We start from the raw sequence: 15,167 nt of genomic DNA on the forward strand, positions 1-15,167 counted from the left end.
TCCACCCATCCTTTCCATCTTGTTTTATCTGTCCTCTTATCTCACCCTTTGTACACTTCACCTTCTCCTCTGTATCTCAACCTTTAGTATCTCCTTCTTTCCCTACATTCCCTTTCTGTCTCGATCCGCCAAATCTCCTTCTCACCCCACTTATTTTCCTCCCTCCTTTCTCCTCTGTCCTATTACAGGCTCATTTCGTGGAAGTGCTCTTTTCCCTCAAAACTAATCACAGAGGAATGCAAGCATCAAGTGTAGAGACGGTTGATAAAGGAGTTTTTAGAGCTTTTAGACAATTCTCTGTGAAATCCTAAAGTGTTCTCCTTGAACCAACCAACAATCCCTATGTGTTTGAGAAGCAAAGCCTCCAAATGACAGAGGACGATTAGAAATCAGGGTCAGTAAGCATGAAATAGAAATGAATGGAACAAAAGGAGAAAGAAGGGATTGGGAGGGCAGAAGCGTAAACCGATGAAAACTCAGGATTCCCGGTCTGTTCCGCTCTATAAAGACGCTTTAAGTGATCTATCCATCCATTTTAGGGTTCCTTTACATCAACTCTGCTGTAGTGCTGGTAAAATCTCTCACAATTTATATGACAAATATAATAAATCTCAGCTGCAGATCATTTTGTGAAAATGCAAGGGCATTTGGTTAGCATAACGCTGCGTCCACACTACAGCGTCGACAGCTTCAAAAACAGTTTCCAACGCGTCTGCCCATTCACTTTGAATGGGGTGACGTCACGTTGCCTCGCTTTTCGCCGAACTGAATTGTGGGTAGCATAGCGGTCCGTCTCCGCCGGAGACGCCGGAGTAGCCAGCGCCAGCCAATCAAATCCCGTTTCTAAAAATCTGACAGCTCAAGCCGTAGCCAATCAAACCGCGTCTAAGCTGGGAGAGATATCCCGCCGTTGATTTCTATATTTCAAAAAAAGATGGAGGAGAAACTATTTATCGCCGTAGCAAATCACCCGGTTTTGTATGACCAGACCCTCTTCACCTACCGGGATACAAACTGGAAGAACCAGTCATGGAAGGAGGTGGCAGAGACAGTGGGTGAAACTGGTAGGTTTTCGCCTGTTTGGGGAGTTTATATATATATTGCTCCCATAAAATCCCCGGTGATTGGTTGTTGGTCGCGTTGCTCGAATAAAATCCCCAAGCTTCAGACACGCCCAGCTCCAAGCTTTTTTTGAAGCTGTAGTGTGGACGCTCCATAATGGAGATACAGCTCTTCAAAGTAGAGAAATGTGCCCCGTTAGTATATTGGATTTCATATGTCATACGGTGGTGTGAATCTATCCTCTAATACCTCATTCACACCAACGCAACTCCGGTTCAAGCTCCGTGCTAGAGCTTTTCAGGTTCAGAACCGGTTCTTCGGTTTAGCTCCGGCTCTTTCCACACCGCCCAGAGTCCGACTGGTGCTGTGTCATTGCGTCATCGTTTGCGTCATGACGTAACCGTTTACGTGCCTGCTTCATAAAGCCAAACCGTGCGGAAACCCCTCACAGCTGACACCGACAACAACAACAATGGCCGATTGTGCTCCAGCTTCCTCTGTACCTCTTCGGAAGACCAGATTCCCAGTAGGTAGATGGTCTCTTCAGTGGACCACTGCTGCTTGTTAAGTTTCTCCATCGTTGTTTACAAACTGGATACAACGCCGGCTTTTTGTTGTTGTTCAGGAGTTGATCCCGCCCCTGCCCCCGCCTCGTCGTAAGCGTGATGTATGCGGTGCTTTTGCCCTGGCCGGACAATTTTTTGGTGCTTGAAACGAACCGGATTCCGGAGCTAAGAGGCTGCTCCGCTGCGGTGTGAACAGGAAAACCCGGTGCCCATTGCCATATGATTCCGTAAAACCTGCGTTCATGCAACACATCCTGCATGATGAAACTGTTAGAGTGCAAGAGAGAGTTGTTGTGTACTCACCGGTAGGCCAGAGCCAGGGCCCAGGCACTGGCAGCACAGTACAGGGAGTCCCGGACCTTGGCCTCTTTGCAGGTGGAGCATGTTTTGATGGGGAAGAGGCCAGTAGTGGGACTCTGGTAGTTCAGGATGGTTGTCTTGACTAGATAGAAAGAGACGGAGTAGAAGAGAATAGTTGTGACGCAACACCTCTTGCAAAAAGAGCTATGGTATTATTACACCCAACAACATTAGTTGAAAGAACAGGGAAATCAAGTGTAATCTGGAAGCTGGCTAGGTAGTAATGCTTCATGTGATGACCAGTGCAGCTTTATGTCCAAAACACAATTTGTATTCACATCATTACTCAACTTACACTGAGAATGCAGTTTTTGAGAGCATGTACTGTACCTTGATGCTCCAACACACTTTGAATGACCTTCTCTAGTCTGTTTTTACTCCTACACAGGTACTGCTCTGAAGCAACATTGCTCCCATCACACATAAGTACCAAATGCATTTTTCATCAATTTTCAGATGTTAAAGAACAGATGAGTAGAGCAAGTGTCCTTCAGCTTTGCACAGTCAGCTGGCCAAGAGGCGGTCCCAGGGTCAGAGAGGACACTGTAATTGACCACCAGCATCTATTTTTTCTACTTTGTTTGTTTTGTTGCCCAGGCTAGAATGCATTTGTGAAGTGTGGGAATCTAACTTGTATCCAGCTCCTCAAGCAGGGTTACAGCTTCCTCCTGGACCTGTGCACTTCCTCCAGCTGTGCAGATCTTGCCCCTGCTTCATCCTTTCATGCTTATTCACACTCCAAAAAACTACATTAAATTATGTTCAATTTGATTTAGAAAATGTTGGGCCAAGTTGTAAAATTAGGTTAACATTCATGTAATAAAGTGATTATGAGAAAAGCTTGGTTTGTGTAGTGGAGGCATGTACAGTTCACACTGTAAGAGTGTGATAACAGATGGATGCCTTTTCAAGATGAGAAGTGTGAGTGGTGATGTGTGAAGTGTGAATGGCAGCAGCAGAATAATACCATCAAAAGTCAAGGCAGGAAAATGGTCTTTTCTTGGCTCACCAAGGAAAATCTAAAAACGAAACCATGAACAGATAAGAAAATCATCACGTCTTTCTGTATTTCTTTGATCACATGAATAGCATTTGGGATACAAAATACCTTGAATAATATCATTTGGACTAAGAGCACCATTTTTGCTCGACCAGAATATTAAAATAGTGCTGCATTAGCTAACAACAGCCAGTGTACTGTATACACAGTATTTGAATGTCGTGCAAGGCATTCACATGATAGACATGGAGTTGTGCAAGTTGACTTGCGTGTTATGTGCACATACTTCACCAGCAGTTTCAGACGCAATCTAGACTAACATGAAGAGATAGAGACATTTCCTTTTTGCCATTAGGGTTTTTAGGATTGAATTCAATGGAGTGTGATCAGGGGACATATCTAGAAACATTCAGAGAAAACTCTCAGAATCTGTCTAGCAACTCTCAGCAAAGTCAGGACAGAAACATTGACCTTATTGATGAGGCGTTGTTGACCCTGTTGCTAGCTATTCTATTAAAAAAGTGTAATTGATCGAGACAAATGCACCCTTATGTGATTATAGGCCTTGGATGAAATTAATTGGTCTAATTGTAGAATTGTATCTTAATTAAGGCATGGCGTAGTTCTGTTTTATGTCATTCAGCTTAAGCCATCAACGTATTCACATGCTGATGGTTATTGTATCTATTTGCTTTCATTTCATACATTTCTACATGTTAATCTACCATAAACCATTTCCTTGAATTCAGTATTTTGTGAGAATATTCTCACAAGGAATACATGTTTGCACAAGAAAAACTTTATGAATATGGCCCCTGGTCTTTAAGGTGTTCAACAAGAGAAGGAGGATTGACGTGAACTTCTACTCCGCTGAAGGAACTGGCTCAATTCCAGCTCCAATGGTGTTCTATGATACGGCTGACCTCAACCTCTGGTCTCCCTCTGAGAGACTTATATGCCAACACTTATTAAACATTTACAAAATGCAACTCTCCATGGCCTCTAGTGTTTCCGCTCTTCTGCACAGCATCAGAATGAAGAAATCAACCAAGAGAATGAAGAAAATTAACCAAGAGAACTTCTTCATGTGTTTCCTCAAACATTAACTCTGAGCCCAGCATATTGCTTACATTACATTACATTTGGCTGACACTTTTATCCAAACCCACCTACAATAAGTGCAAAAACCATAAAGATTCAAACTCTGAACAACAAGGAAAGTGTAGATGTATTCACTTCAAGCAAGTCTTAACATTGTAAGGTCTGCTGAATTAGATACAAAGCCTACATTCAAAAAAATGCAATAATTCAATTCCCTAGGTAAAATCGAAACAGATGCGTTTTCCGTCTGCAACAGATGATATGTAGAGTTCCTGCAGTCCTGATCTCAATGGGGAGATCATACCACCATTGAGGAGCCCGGATAGCAAACTGGCGTGTTTTTGAGGGGTACCTGGGTCCCTCTTGACGCCGAGCAAAGTGCACGTGCTGGAGTGTATGGTTTAACAAAGGCCTGGATGTAGGAAGGGGCTGATCCCCTCACAGCTCGGCCAGCACCAGTGTCTTGAAGTGTATTCTGGCAGCCACTGGCAGCCAGTGAAGGGAGTGAAGGAGAGGTGTTAGTGTGGCAGAACTTGGGGAGGTTGAAGACCAGTCGGGCTGCAGCATTCTGAGTAAGCTGTAGAGGTCGGATGATTGCTTAAATTCATTTATTTAACAGGGACAGTGCACACTAATGAACATTTCTGTAAATGTGCCAGAGTTAGCCAAGAGGCTATTAAAAAAGGTCACCTATTGTGCAAAATCCACTTTTTCATGTATTTTATACATCAACATGTGTCCCCTCTGTGTAAAGAGATTCTGAACGTTTCAGGAAAAAAGACCCCCTCACTTTTTGTCCTGATCCATTTATATAAAAACCTGTCTGATAATTTGGCCACTTTATGATGTCATAACGATTTTTTGGCTTGTGTAACCATTAGCCAATAACCAACCAAGGTATAGTATAATAGGGGACCTTTAAAATACCAATGGTTAGTTGTTTTGAAAAAATACCAATACTTGACTTAAGATGTGTATACATTACATGCACTTAAATAACCACGTTAGGTTGGTAATTAGAGAACATGTTGACATGCAGTATAGGGGAGGCGTGTGGTGCAGTGGGTTGTGCGTTGGTGTTCGGATCAGGGGACCACAGGTTCAAACCCCACTGCAGTCAGCATGTCGTTGTATCCCTGAGACACTTCACCCCAAATTGCTCCTGTGGGGATTGCCCACTGTATTGAGTATGTAAGTCGCTTTGGATAAAAGCATCTAACAAGTAACATGTAATGTAATGTAATGTATAGTAACCTGGGTACTGTAAAAGCTCAAATACATGCAATGCAGTATGTCAGTTATCATATTTCTATCCCTAATTATGTTGGAAGCATAGTGGAATCATTAGTTTGTCTTAAGCCTTGGTTATAGGATGTGTAAACAAATTGTCAGATTACTTCTATTCCCTACCCCAAACACAGAAACAAGCTTTATCTCACAAAGCCACTATCGTAGCTGTCAAATCTTAGTCTTGGTATGGTTTTGATTTGGTTTGTTAGTGTTTGAAAGTGTCAGAATCACAGTTCCAACAACCGGCTAGTTTTTTATAAATGTTCATAGAATCGAGAAACATTGATAACATCAGGATAGCAGAAAATCTACACATCTTGAAAGTCCACCAGACTGAATATGCTTGCACTTGGGCAAAATAAAAAAGACTATTTCCCACATCTGAATGTGGAAGTTAGAGAGGTTTGGATTATTTGAAGCCGATGCAGAAGCACTTTTAATGGATTGCCTTATTGGAAGCTAATGTACCTGCAGGAATCTTGCTGTTCTGAAGTTGTTTATTTTTGGTTGATTGCACTTATTGTAAGTTGCTTCGGACAATGGCAACTGAATGATATGTTATAATAATGACAAATATTGTAAACCACCACAACTTTTACCCATTTTCAATAAGAAACGGCACAGTTTTAATTGGGTAATTTGTAATTAAAAAGACTATTAGTCATGTTTGTTGGGTCACACAAACGATTATATTGAAATATGAGGCAGTTTCTATTTAGACATTGAAGACATTGATAAGCAAGTTCAGCCAAGCATCTGAACAACTGGGGTGGAACCAATTGTCCACACATCTTGAGACCTGAATACCACTGGATCAATGCTTAGGTTGACGTAGGTTCAACATCAAAAAACATTTGAATCCCTGCTTTACAGTGCCAGAATCAGGTTCTGTTCTACTCATTATTTTAGTGTTAATGGATGGGCAGGGAAGCTCTACAGCAAGTAATGACCATGGTCATTTCTTTGGGAATAATGGAGACGTTTTTTCCGCCTGGGGTTGTGGCTGTGAATATCTGGCTGCACTAAATGGATGAGCAATGAGCACTAAGATGGTTAAAGTTCAACAAAGTTCACTCTAGGCATTAGCTACAGAGGACAGAACAACGGATGGAGGCTCTTAATGTGAACAGAAAGGAGGCCTCCAATAATATATGCTGAAATATTACATACTCAAACAGAACAGCCTCAGGGAAAGTAATCTATCTGTTTCAAACACACACGCACATTCTCCTTTCCTGCAGAGGTCCCCTCACCGAGGACTAATCTGTCTGGAGGGATCATTTCATTTTTCATCAGAACATTATGCCAGTGCAAATGACGGGGACATCCATTCTGCACTGTCGTTTGTTACAGAGCTAAGGAGAGACGGAGAGGAAGAGACTGATGGAGAGGGACGATGGAAGAGATATAGATGAGGGAAAGAGAGATAGAGGGGATGGGAAAAAGAGGAGGTATGTGAGTGAAAGGAGTGAAAGTAATAAGCACTGGGGGAACGACGGGGGCGGGAATGTCACTCTATCTGAATAGACACAATATATGTGTGTGTATGTGCATGTTTATGTGTGTATTGTGTATGTGTCAATTGAAGGTGACAGTGTAGTCAGCGATGAGATACAGAGGTTGATGGGGTGAATTAGGTGGAATATTAATAAACCTGTCAGCAACTCCACCTCTATGTATCACATTGATTAAGTGCACACTTACATGCATGGACATGTGAAGAGACTGATGACTAGTCTCAGGTCTCCTAGTGTACGTTACCCTAGACTTATTAAAGTGAATGCCAAGCTTGTAAAGGTTAACCCTGAATGCAAAATGGCCCATGCACGTTTGTGCCCTTGTAAGGACAAAGTAAATTAAGTGTAAACACGCACGCAGACACACCGAACACATTCATCTTTGGGCACAGGTTCATCTTGAATACGGCTACATCGAGTTATGCAGGAATAAGTCCCAAAACCTTGAAATTAGTTAGTATTTCAAGTCCATGGTTTTTTGTATGAGTTTTTTGGCCCCAAACAACCCGTTGGTGAAAGTCCAAAGACACTATGTGTCTAAAAAACTGTGGTTTTAACAAGTGAATAAATGAGACCACTAAACGTCATCGTGCCAAACATTAGCCGTCTTTAGCCTAGCAGTGGTGAAGTAAAGTCACGCAACCTTAATGTAGTTTGTTTATAGCTTGACATTAGCTTTTTACTTCTGGCAATTGCATTGATGCTTCAACAATAAAAAGTGGTGTTTATACGTGGAAATGATCCTGCTGAACAAAACGTGTTGGTATCCTAACCCTTTGTTTGCCACAGAGCTACTTTTCAGCTATAACCCACGATCAAATGGAACAATCCCATTGCTTTTAGTCCAGGGACCCCTTGGGATCCATCAGTGGTGAACCGTCAGGGCCTTCAAGGTATTCAGAGAACACTCAGATAAAACAAACAAAAAATTGATGTAATTATATAAATAAAAGGGGGGTACAGAAGGTCCAGTTGTCATCGCCACTGGGATCCAAAACTAGTCCTACAAAAACATACAATTCCTGCTCCACTCTATTAGGCGCACATGTAGCATCTGACAGGCTGTAAGATGTATTGCTGATTATACTCAACAAGAAATAGCTGATAGCTGATGTTTCTGGAAATAGCTGGTCATCCACAAATCTATGAACTGTTCTAGAAATCTACAGCTGTCATTAAAGGTGGGGTAGGTAAGTTTGAGAAACCGGCTCGAGATACACTTTTTGTTATATTCCATGGAATGCTCTTAACATCCCGATATCAATGAATATCTGAAGTGCTTTGACAATAAATACATAAAAAAAATTCATCTGTGGAAGCCGTAGCTCTGTAAAAAGCACGACCAATCATTTTAGCCGGCCCGGCTAAAGTAACTGGATGGCCTACCTGCCTGTCAGCCTCCCATCTGTGCACAAACTTATCTCGTGCCCTCATTGGTCATGTGCGCGTTCGTGTGTGTTGGAGGAGGGGCTCTGTAAGGAAGTGGCAGATTTTCTCCGATAGTGTATTTTCAAATTCTAGCGCACTCGAGCTGGTTTCTCCAAAATGACCTACCCCACCTTTAAAGTACAGTATCTCGTTTTTATCAAGTGTATTTTATGCTCATCAAAGGTTTCACTTCAATTCTCTAGGATTATAAATATTAAATTATCTGTCAGTTTATGGCAATTGCATGGTTCTTAAAAAAAGATTTAAGAACCATGATAATTGGCAAACACTTTGCAAACAAAGGTTATCATGGGGTGACAGCTATTAAAAAAAAGGGAATGATAACATACAATTCGTCTTAAAATAAGTTGTCAAAAAGTCAAATAAGCAAGCCAGTGTTTGTAGGTCTCCCAAAGAACAGTCATTGTTATAGTTGTTAGTGCAATTCATGCAACACACTCTAGACTAACATTTTCTTAAAGTTAACTGAAGTTTAAGCTAAATATATTTGTGTTGATGTAAAACTTGACAGCATTATAAGCATCTCAAAATAAACTGTCGTCCTCTGAAATATGTTTCCTTTTCTCCTGAATCTATTTCTCTGCTTTACAATATGGTAAATCTTCTCTTTCTATCTTTATAGATACATTTATGTCAAATGTATTTTACAGATGAGCCCAGGATGAAATGAGTTGTGGAGCTCTCATTTAATTTAGAATTGTAAAGGACTCAAAGTTTCATCATCTCCTGCAGTTCTGCGGAAGTCATCATTAGACGCAGAGCATAAACGATGAGAGTGCTGTTCAGCCTCACACTGCAAGTTTCTCTGGATGCAAATCAACTGTTGTTGGGAGTTTTCTGCCAAGCCATCCATCAAGCTAATGTCCCACTAAATCAGCAGCTAATGTCTCAGTCTGCTCTTTTACAACGGGCCATTTCACTGCAGCGACAGAGTGCAGAAAATGAGAGAAGATGAGAGATAGATTGAAAAGGGAAATAAATAAAGAGATGAAAGATAGATAGTGTACGATCATATCTGTACAGTACCACTGCAGATGCTACAGGAGAAAATACACTAACTGTGAGTTCGTTGTGTGTGGAAGTCTCAACTTCTGTTCTGCTGACCCTGTCATAATGTTGCCTGCAATATAACATCTGTGACATGAGGTAAAATGAAATGAAAGACAAATGCAGTGTCCATAAAAACACAACAACATGCTGACAGACTAGCATCAGCTCACAAAGAAACTTTGACTCAATAAAGCAATAGTTCAACTTAAAAGGGACTTCTGAGAGTTGGATGAGAAGCCTAGCTAGTATAGCCTAGTAGGTCAAATACAAATAGTGACAATACCTAACTCCCCCTAAAACTAAACATGTATTATTTTTAGTGCTGTCAAAATTATCGCGTTAACGGCGGTAATTAATTTTTTGAATTAATTGCGTTAAAATATTTAACGCATTTAACGCATGTGCAGAATGGCCCGCCCCATACGTGCCACCAGTGGCAGCACCAGGGTATGGCTGGGGTAGGCTACACCCATACCAAGAAATCGCATAGCCTCACCATGAAAAATGATGTTAAAGAAAGCAAAATAAAGTCTGCCAACTCGCGCGGAGTAAATTGCACAGACAGCAGTTAGTAAGATTGATTTCAGTAGCCACGGTTTTGAAAACTTTTGTCACGTAGTGATCGTCTTCTCAATAGAACATCTTTGATAACGGCGTGGTGTTGTTGCAAGAAGTCCCGACGGAGAATACTTTTGCTGTAGTACAGGGGTGCACATAACTGGTACGCAGGTTATGTGCGTAATCTCTCTGAAATGCGTACCGTCACTTGTGTCACAAAGCGCATTTGCGTACCGACGTAGGCTACTTGTGAAACTTTTCCAGAAGGCGGTTAGATCACCGGACGACAGAGTCGGTCTCCGTGTGCACAGACAGGGCTGCTGTTAACGTCGGTCTGTACAACGGAATTGTGCCAAAACTACGCCAACCGGCTACGGAGGGAGACTCTCCCCCCCTTCACTGGAGAACTGCGCTAAAACAGCTGATCACAACGTTCACACTCTGTGGTCACGAAGTACTCCACTAGCCGCCGCCCCCCCCCTCTGTCGACTTTCCTGAAGTACTCCCCCCGTTGATAGAAATCAACACTGTAATGAATTAAGACCCCACGGTTTGATGATTGATAGGTGTGTGGGTTGTCTTTCATTTTGACACGCAGAAAAATGTTATAATAAACATAGATACTGTATGTTAAATGGATATATCCGCCTTCTTTCATTTATCTTTCCATTCCCACAACAATATGCATAAATAAATGGCATATGTTGGACATAGTTCGAATGGTGATTAATCATGATTAATTAATTTTTAAGCTGTGATTAATCTGATTAAAAATTGTAATCGTTTGACAGCCCTAATTATTTTACAATTATTTGTGTGTTTTTTTTGGGGTTGCAAAATGCTTAGCCATTTATTTGAGAGTTGAGCACTTCAGTGCACATATTTGAGATTAACAATCAAGAAGAGATGTAATATGCTAAACATAATTGATTGGCTTTTTCTTGTTCAAGAAAACCAAGAAAACATTTATTTTACAGTCCATTGATTTAATCTTCTTAAATGTACTTTAAATATATGGAGGTTATTCCCTATCTTTATTCAAGAGCGTGTTCTTTCAATTTGAGCGCATCATTTATTGATTTCACGTTCAGATTTTGTATTTCTTTCAGTCAAACCCTGTCGTTGTGCTTATATCTGCTTCTGCTCAAACTGCACGCTTGCACTCAGATATATTGCTGCTTACAGATTTCCTGTTTTCCACTTTAAAACCTTCTCCTCGCACTCAGGCTGCTTCTGTGCGCTGCGCTTAGATTTTTTCTGTGCAAAAACCATTTCAAAATCCCTCAACCAATAGGAGGCCAGGTGAAGTGTCGTCTTGCTGGCGCGTTCGCTTTACTTATTAAAGCGTCCCGTAAGGGATTCTTTAACCAGGTTTATATAAACTCCCTCCACGGCTTTATTAAATGCAGCCTACTTCACTTGCTTTATTTACGACTTTTTATTTTAATGGTACTGTTAACGTTAACTTTACTTCCTGCAAATTCATTTGGTAGACATATTTGCGGCACATCTATGATAATAACTGGCTTTCAAGTGTTGTACATTACGTGAACACTGTTGCTAGGCAACTGACAACAAAATGTGTTTCTTTTTTTCTCAGTGATTTCATTGTTTAGGAATGGGGAAATATAATAAAAGAAGTAAAGTCATTTTTGTATTTAAGTATCGTATGTTGCCCTCACTACATTTGCTTCAGAGAAATGCACAATAAATGGTGTAACATGAACTGTACCTATACTTAGTGAGGGAAACATATGATCTTAAATTAGAAATGACATGAAGAAAAGTTATATTTCCCCATTCCTAAACAATGAAATAACTAAGACAAAAATAAACATATTTTGACAGGGTTTGAATACAACATCTGAACGTGAAATCAATAAATTGTGCTCTCAAATTGAAACAACACGCTCTTGAATAAAGATAGGGAATAACCTCCATATAAATACAGCACATTTTCAGCAGTTATGTAAATGTGCAATTTATCACACTTTCACAAGTTATTATGTTGAGTTTTCATATTTGCATATTTGTCAAATGAAAATGTGACTAAAGCCGTTCCGTAAAAAAAGCAAATCTCAAAACAAATGTCATGTTAGTATGATTACATTTAAATCTCACATTTTAAATGAACTGATTGTCTCTTTTACTTCAGTGTCAGAAATGTTACTTTTCAGCACAGTTTGTATTGTTATTCGTTTGCTTCTTAAACAAAATCAATAACTATGTAATCAATATGTCTGTTTCGTTATTCAGTTAGATTACTCTTATTAAAACAATCAAGGCAACCTTTATACTCTTCCTTCATTCTCGTATGATTACAGGCTATCTGCAAATATAATGTATTGAGATACAGAGAACCCCAAATACAAGACACTTGAACAAAATGGACTGATTTCAATGGCTAAACATTGCAAAAGAGTGTGGGGAATTGAAACAAATTAAAAACAAAGTGAAGACAAAAACAGCTTAGGCAACCTTATGTTTTGCAAAAAAGCTTATAATAATGACTAGAAAAGTATAAAAAAAGTGTTTTCTCCATTCCTTAATCGGTGTGAGCCAGACGGCAGAGCGATAGCGCCTTCTGCCTCCAGTATTATCAGGAAGGAGTCAATGGAGTGTGGCCACATTGCCACATAAATAAGAAACCATAGAGAGGTTGGGGAATGAAAGAAGAGGGGAGAAAAGGAGAGGGATGGAGTTAAACTTTCACTCTTTTCTAAAGGACATCCCTATCACAACAGCATCGCCGCTTAATGCTGGTTATACCACAAAGAAAGAGAAAGGAGGAAACATGGAAGTGGTTTGATTTGTCATTGTCACCCCATGCCTCGCCCATATCCCCCTCTTTTCTCCCTGAAACCAACAGAAAGCAGGGTGTATTGGTTTGGCAGGCAGGCCTGGGTGCACGCGATAACAATGTTGGCTTTGTTCCCTCGCTAGGATTGGACAAGCGCTTGCAGCCGCCACACAACAATTAAACAAGCCCAATGTTCAACGCTGCGTTCTCGACATACTGCAATCTGGCAGATGCTTTTTTCCTCCGTAAATCCATGGGGTTTCCACGCAGCTGATGCTGGAGGCTACGCTGCGCTCGCTGATAGCAGCAAATCAGTTCCAACTGAGAGCTACACCTGTTGCACACTAAGCTCTGTTTATTGTCCTGCCTTTTCATTTCCAAACACACATTCACATGCAGCCTAATGGATACCCACAATAAACTGACGGCATACAACACACTCATAGGAGTTTGCACACATACACGTGCTTTTACAGCCTTCATCAGGGCAGACCAATGGGCTGTGTCATATCTGCAAGGAGAGTGTTCATGTGAGAAAATGATGCATCCAGCCCGGAACATAACCTTCCACACAGGACGCATTACCACTCCACAGCTGGGTTAGAGGAGCTATCTGCCTCTTAACTGTTCACTGCTGGCAGAAGCTGTTTCTTAGAGTCTCATGTCAACCCGTTGCCTGAGATGAACCCTAACCAAAAGGTGGGATTTGCATTATGCTTTTTCTTTGTAATGAACATTAGTAAGCACAAAAATGTTTCTAAAATATAAAGGAAAGTATAATAAGTGATTGGGAAACACAATTTATTCTGAAGGAAGAAGAAAGGAAATCCCTATATATCCACATTTGTATAGGGGTTTGATAAACCGTTCCCTTGAGGACTCTGTGTCATTTTAAGTAGTGACAATTATTAACGACGAAGAGCATGCACTGTAAATAAAACATCCCTTCATGCAGTATTCTTTTTTGTTACAAGATGACAACTTATAATGTTCAATTTGGTTGAAATGGAATGCATGTTTTATAAATGTGAAGTTCATTTGGGCTGCTATGCTTTACAGAACAAAAAGATGACAAAGCAGATCAGGATTCAGACTATCAGCAGGTAAGCATGAGGAGTGTTATATGGTTGATAACTATCAAGAAATAATTTCCCACATAATTATTATAATGGAAGGTCAGCATCTCTTCTCTGAATAATTTGTTTAACTTAGAAGTAGGCTAAAAAACAACCAGAAATCACTATGTGTTTTCGTTGTTTTCCTATGAATTCAAAGTAACTACATTATTTGTTAAACGTTTGCTGCAAAGTAAGGAAACCCGGATATAAACCTAATTTTGCTGTTCTTTAAAGAAATTATTCAGGTGAGAATTCTTATTAAAAAAACCTGTGCAATGTCTGTGCAATCACCTGCAATCCTACTTCTTCACGTTTTGTGGCTCTCAGCTCTTTTTCAATGACCTGATCCAATTTGGATTTGACTAATGACTTGTCGAACAGAGCAGCAGTTATTTTTCTTTAACATCACGACCTGACTGTGACTGTCTGAGGCATTTACCTCGACTATTCCCAGTTGAAACACGCTGGGACATGCTGCTCTATTACCGCAAAGCGAACACACAATGTGATCGATCAATCTGAAGAATCCTCAAGCGTCTTGGCTTGTGTTTAGTTTACCTTTGGTGCAAAATGCTGACGGTCCCTTTAGCCTAGTTTGAACAACCTTTAAGGTGCAACTCTGTGAAATATCTTCTGGAGAAAATACGATATAGGTCATCTTAAAAAAGCTCCTAGTTCAAGAAGAAGGCCATGCCTCTTCTTTTGTTCTATCATCATTTAAATGAGCCAGGAAGAAAAGTGGTCGTGTATTTCAGTTTTTTTACAGTGCGCCATAGCAGACATTTTAAACCCTGACCCAGTTCAGATCTTCCTGCGGTACTCTTGTTTTTTTTTGGACTTCAACTGGAGCAGCTGAGAAAATCCAATTCACAGTTGCACAATCACTTATCACTGATCCTCTGGGACAGCATCCTGTGCCGTATTCCCAGAATTCAACAGCCAGATGCTACACAGGGTCCTGCTGCGGAACTGAGAACAAGTGACTGCTGCTATCTGCCTCTACCTGTATTGATTTTACTTGGAACAAATAAAGGAAGGTAAACATTGTTTGTCATCATAAGGCCGAGACCAACACAAGAGATACGACGAGTACGCTAACTTCTAAAAATACATATTTTTTTATTTATACAGTAGTGCGTTATATTTCTTTGACATCTCTATAACTATACAAAGTACAATAACTTAATCATATAATCAGTGGCTATGACTTCTACTGCCACTTTATAAACACCACTATCACTTTACTCTGCAATGTTTTGTCTTCATAAGCTCTGTATAGTTGAATACTTATTTTTG

The 15,167-nt window shown here is 40.4% G+C and overlaps 1 protein-coding gene across 3 annotated transcripts in view; it reads right to left on the reverse strand.

The window, feature by feature from the left end:
* phkb (phosphorylase kinase, beta) overlaps positions 1–15,167 on the reverse strand; it is a 144,442-nt gene that overhangs the window by 121,287 nt on the left and 7,988 nt on the right. For all 3 annotated transcript variants that reach the window (XM_034201272.1, XM_034201271.1, XM_034201273.1), the window contains one exon: positions 1,932–2,070. In XM_034201272.1, coding sequence (XP_034057163.1) covers positions 1,932–2,070 — 139 coding nt within the window. The remainder of the gene's footprint in view (positions 1–1,931; positions 2,071–15,167) is intronic.

The sequence above is a fragment of the Gymnodraco acuticeps genome, unplaced genomic scaffold (assembly GCF_902827175.1).
Source record: "Gymnodraco acuticeps unplaced genomic scaffold, fGymAcu1.1, whole genome shotgun sequence".
Classification (NCBI taxonomy): domain Eukaryota; kingdom Metazoa; phylum Chordata; class Actinopteri; order Perciformes; family Bathydraconidae; genus Gymnodraco; species Gymnodraco acuticeps.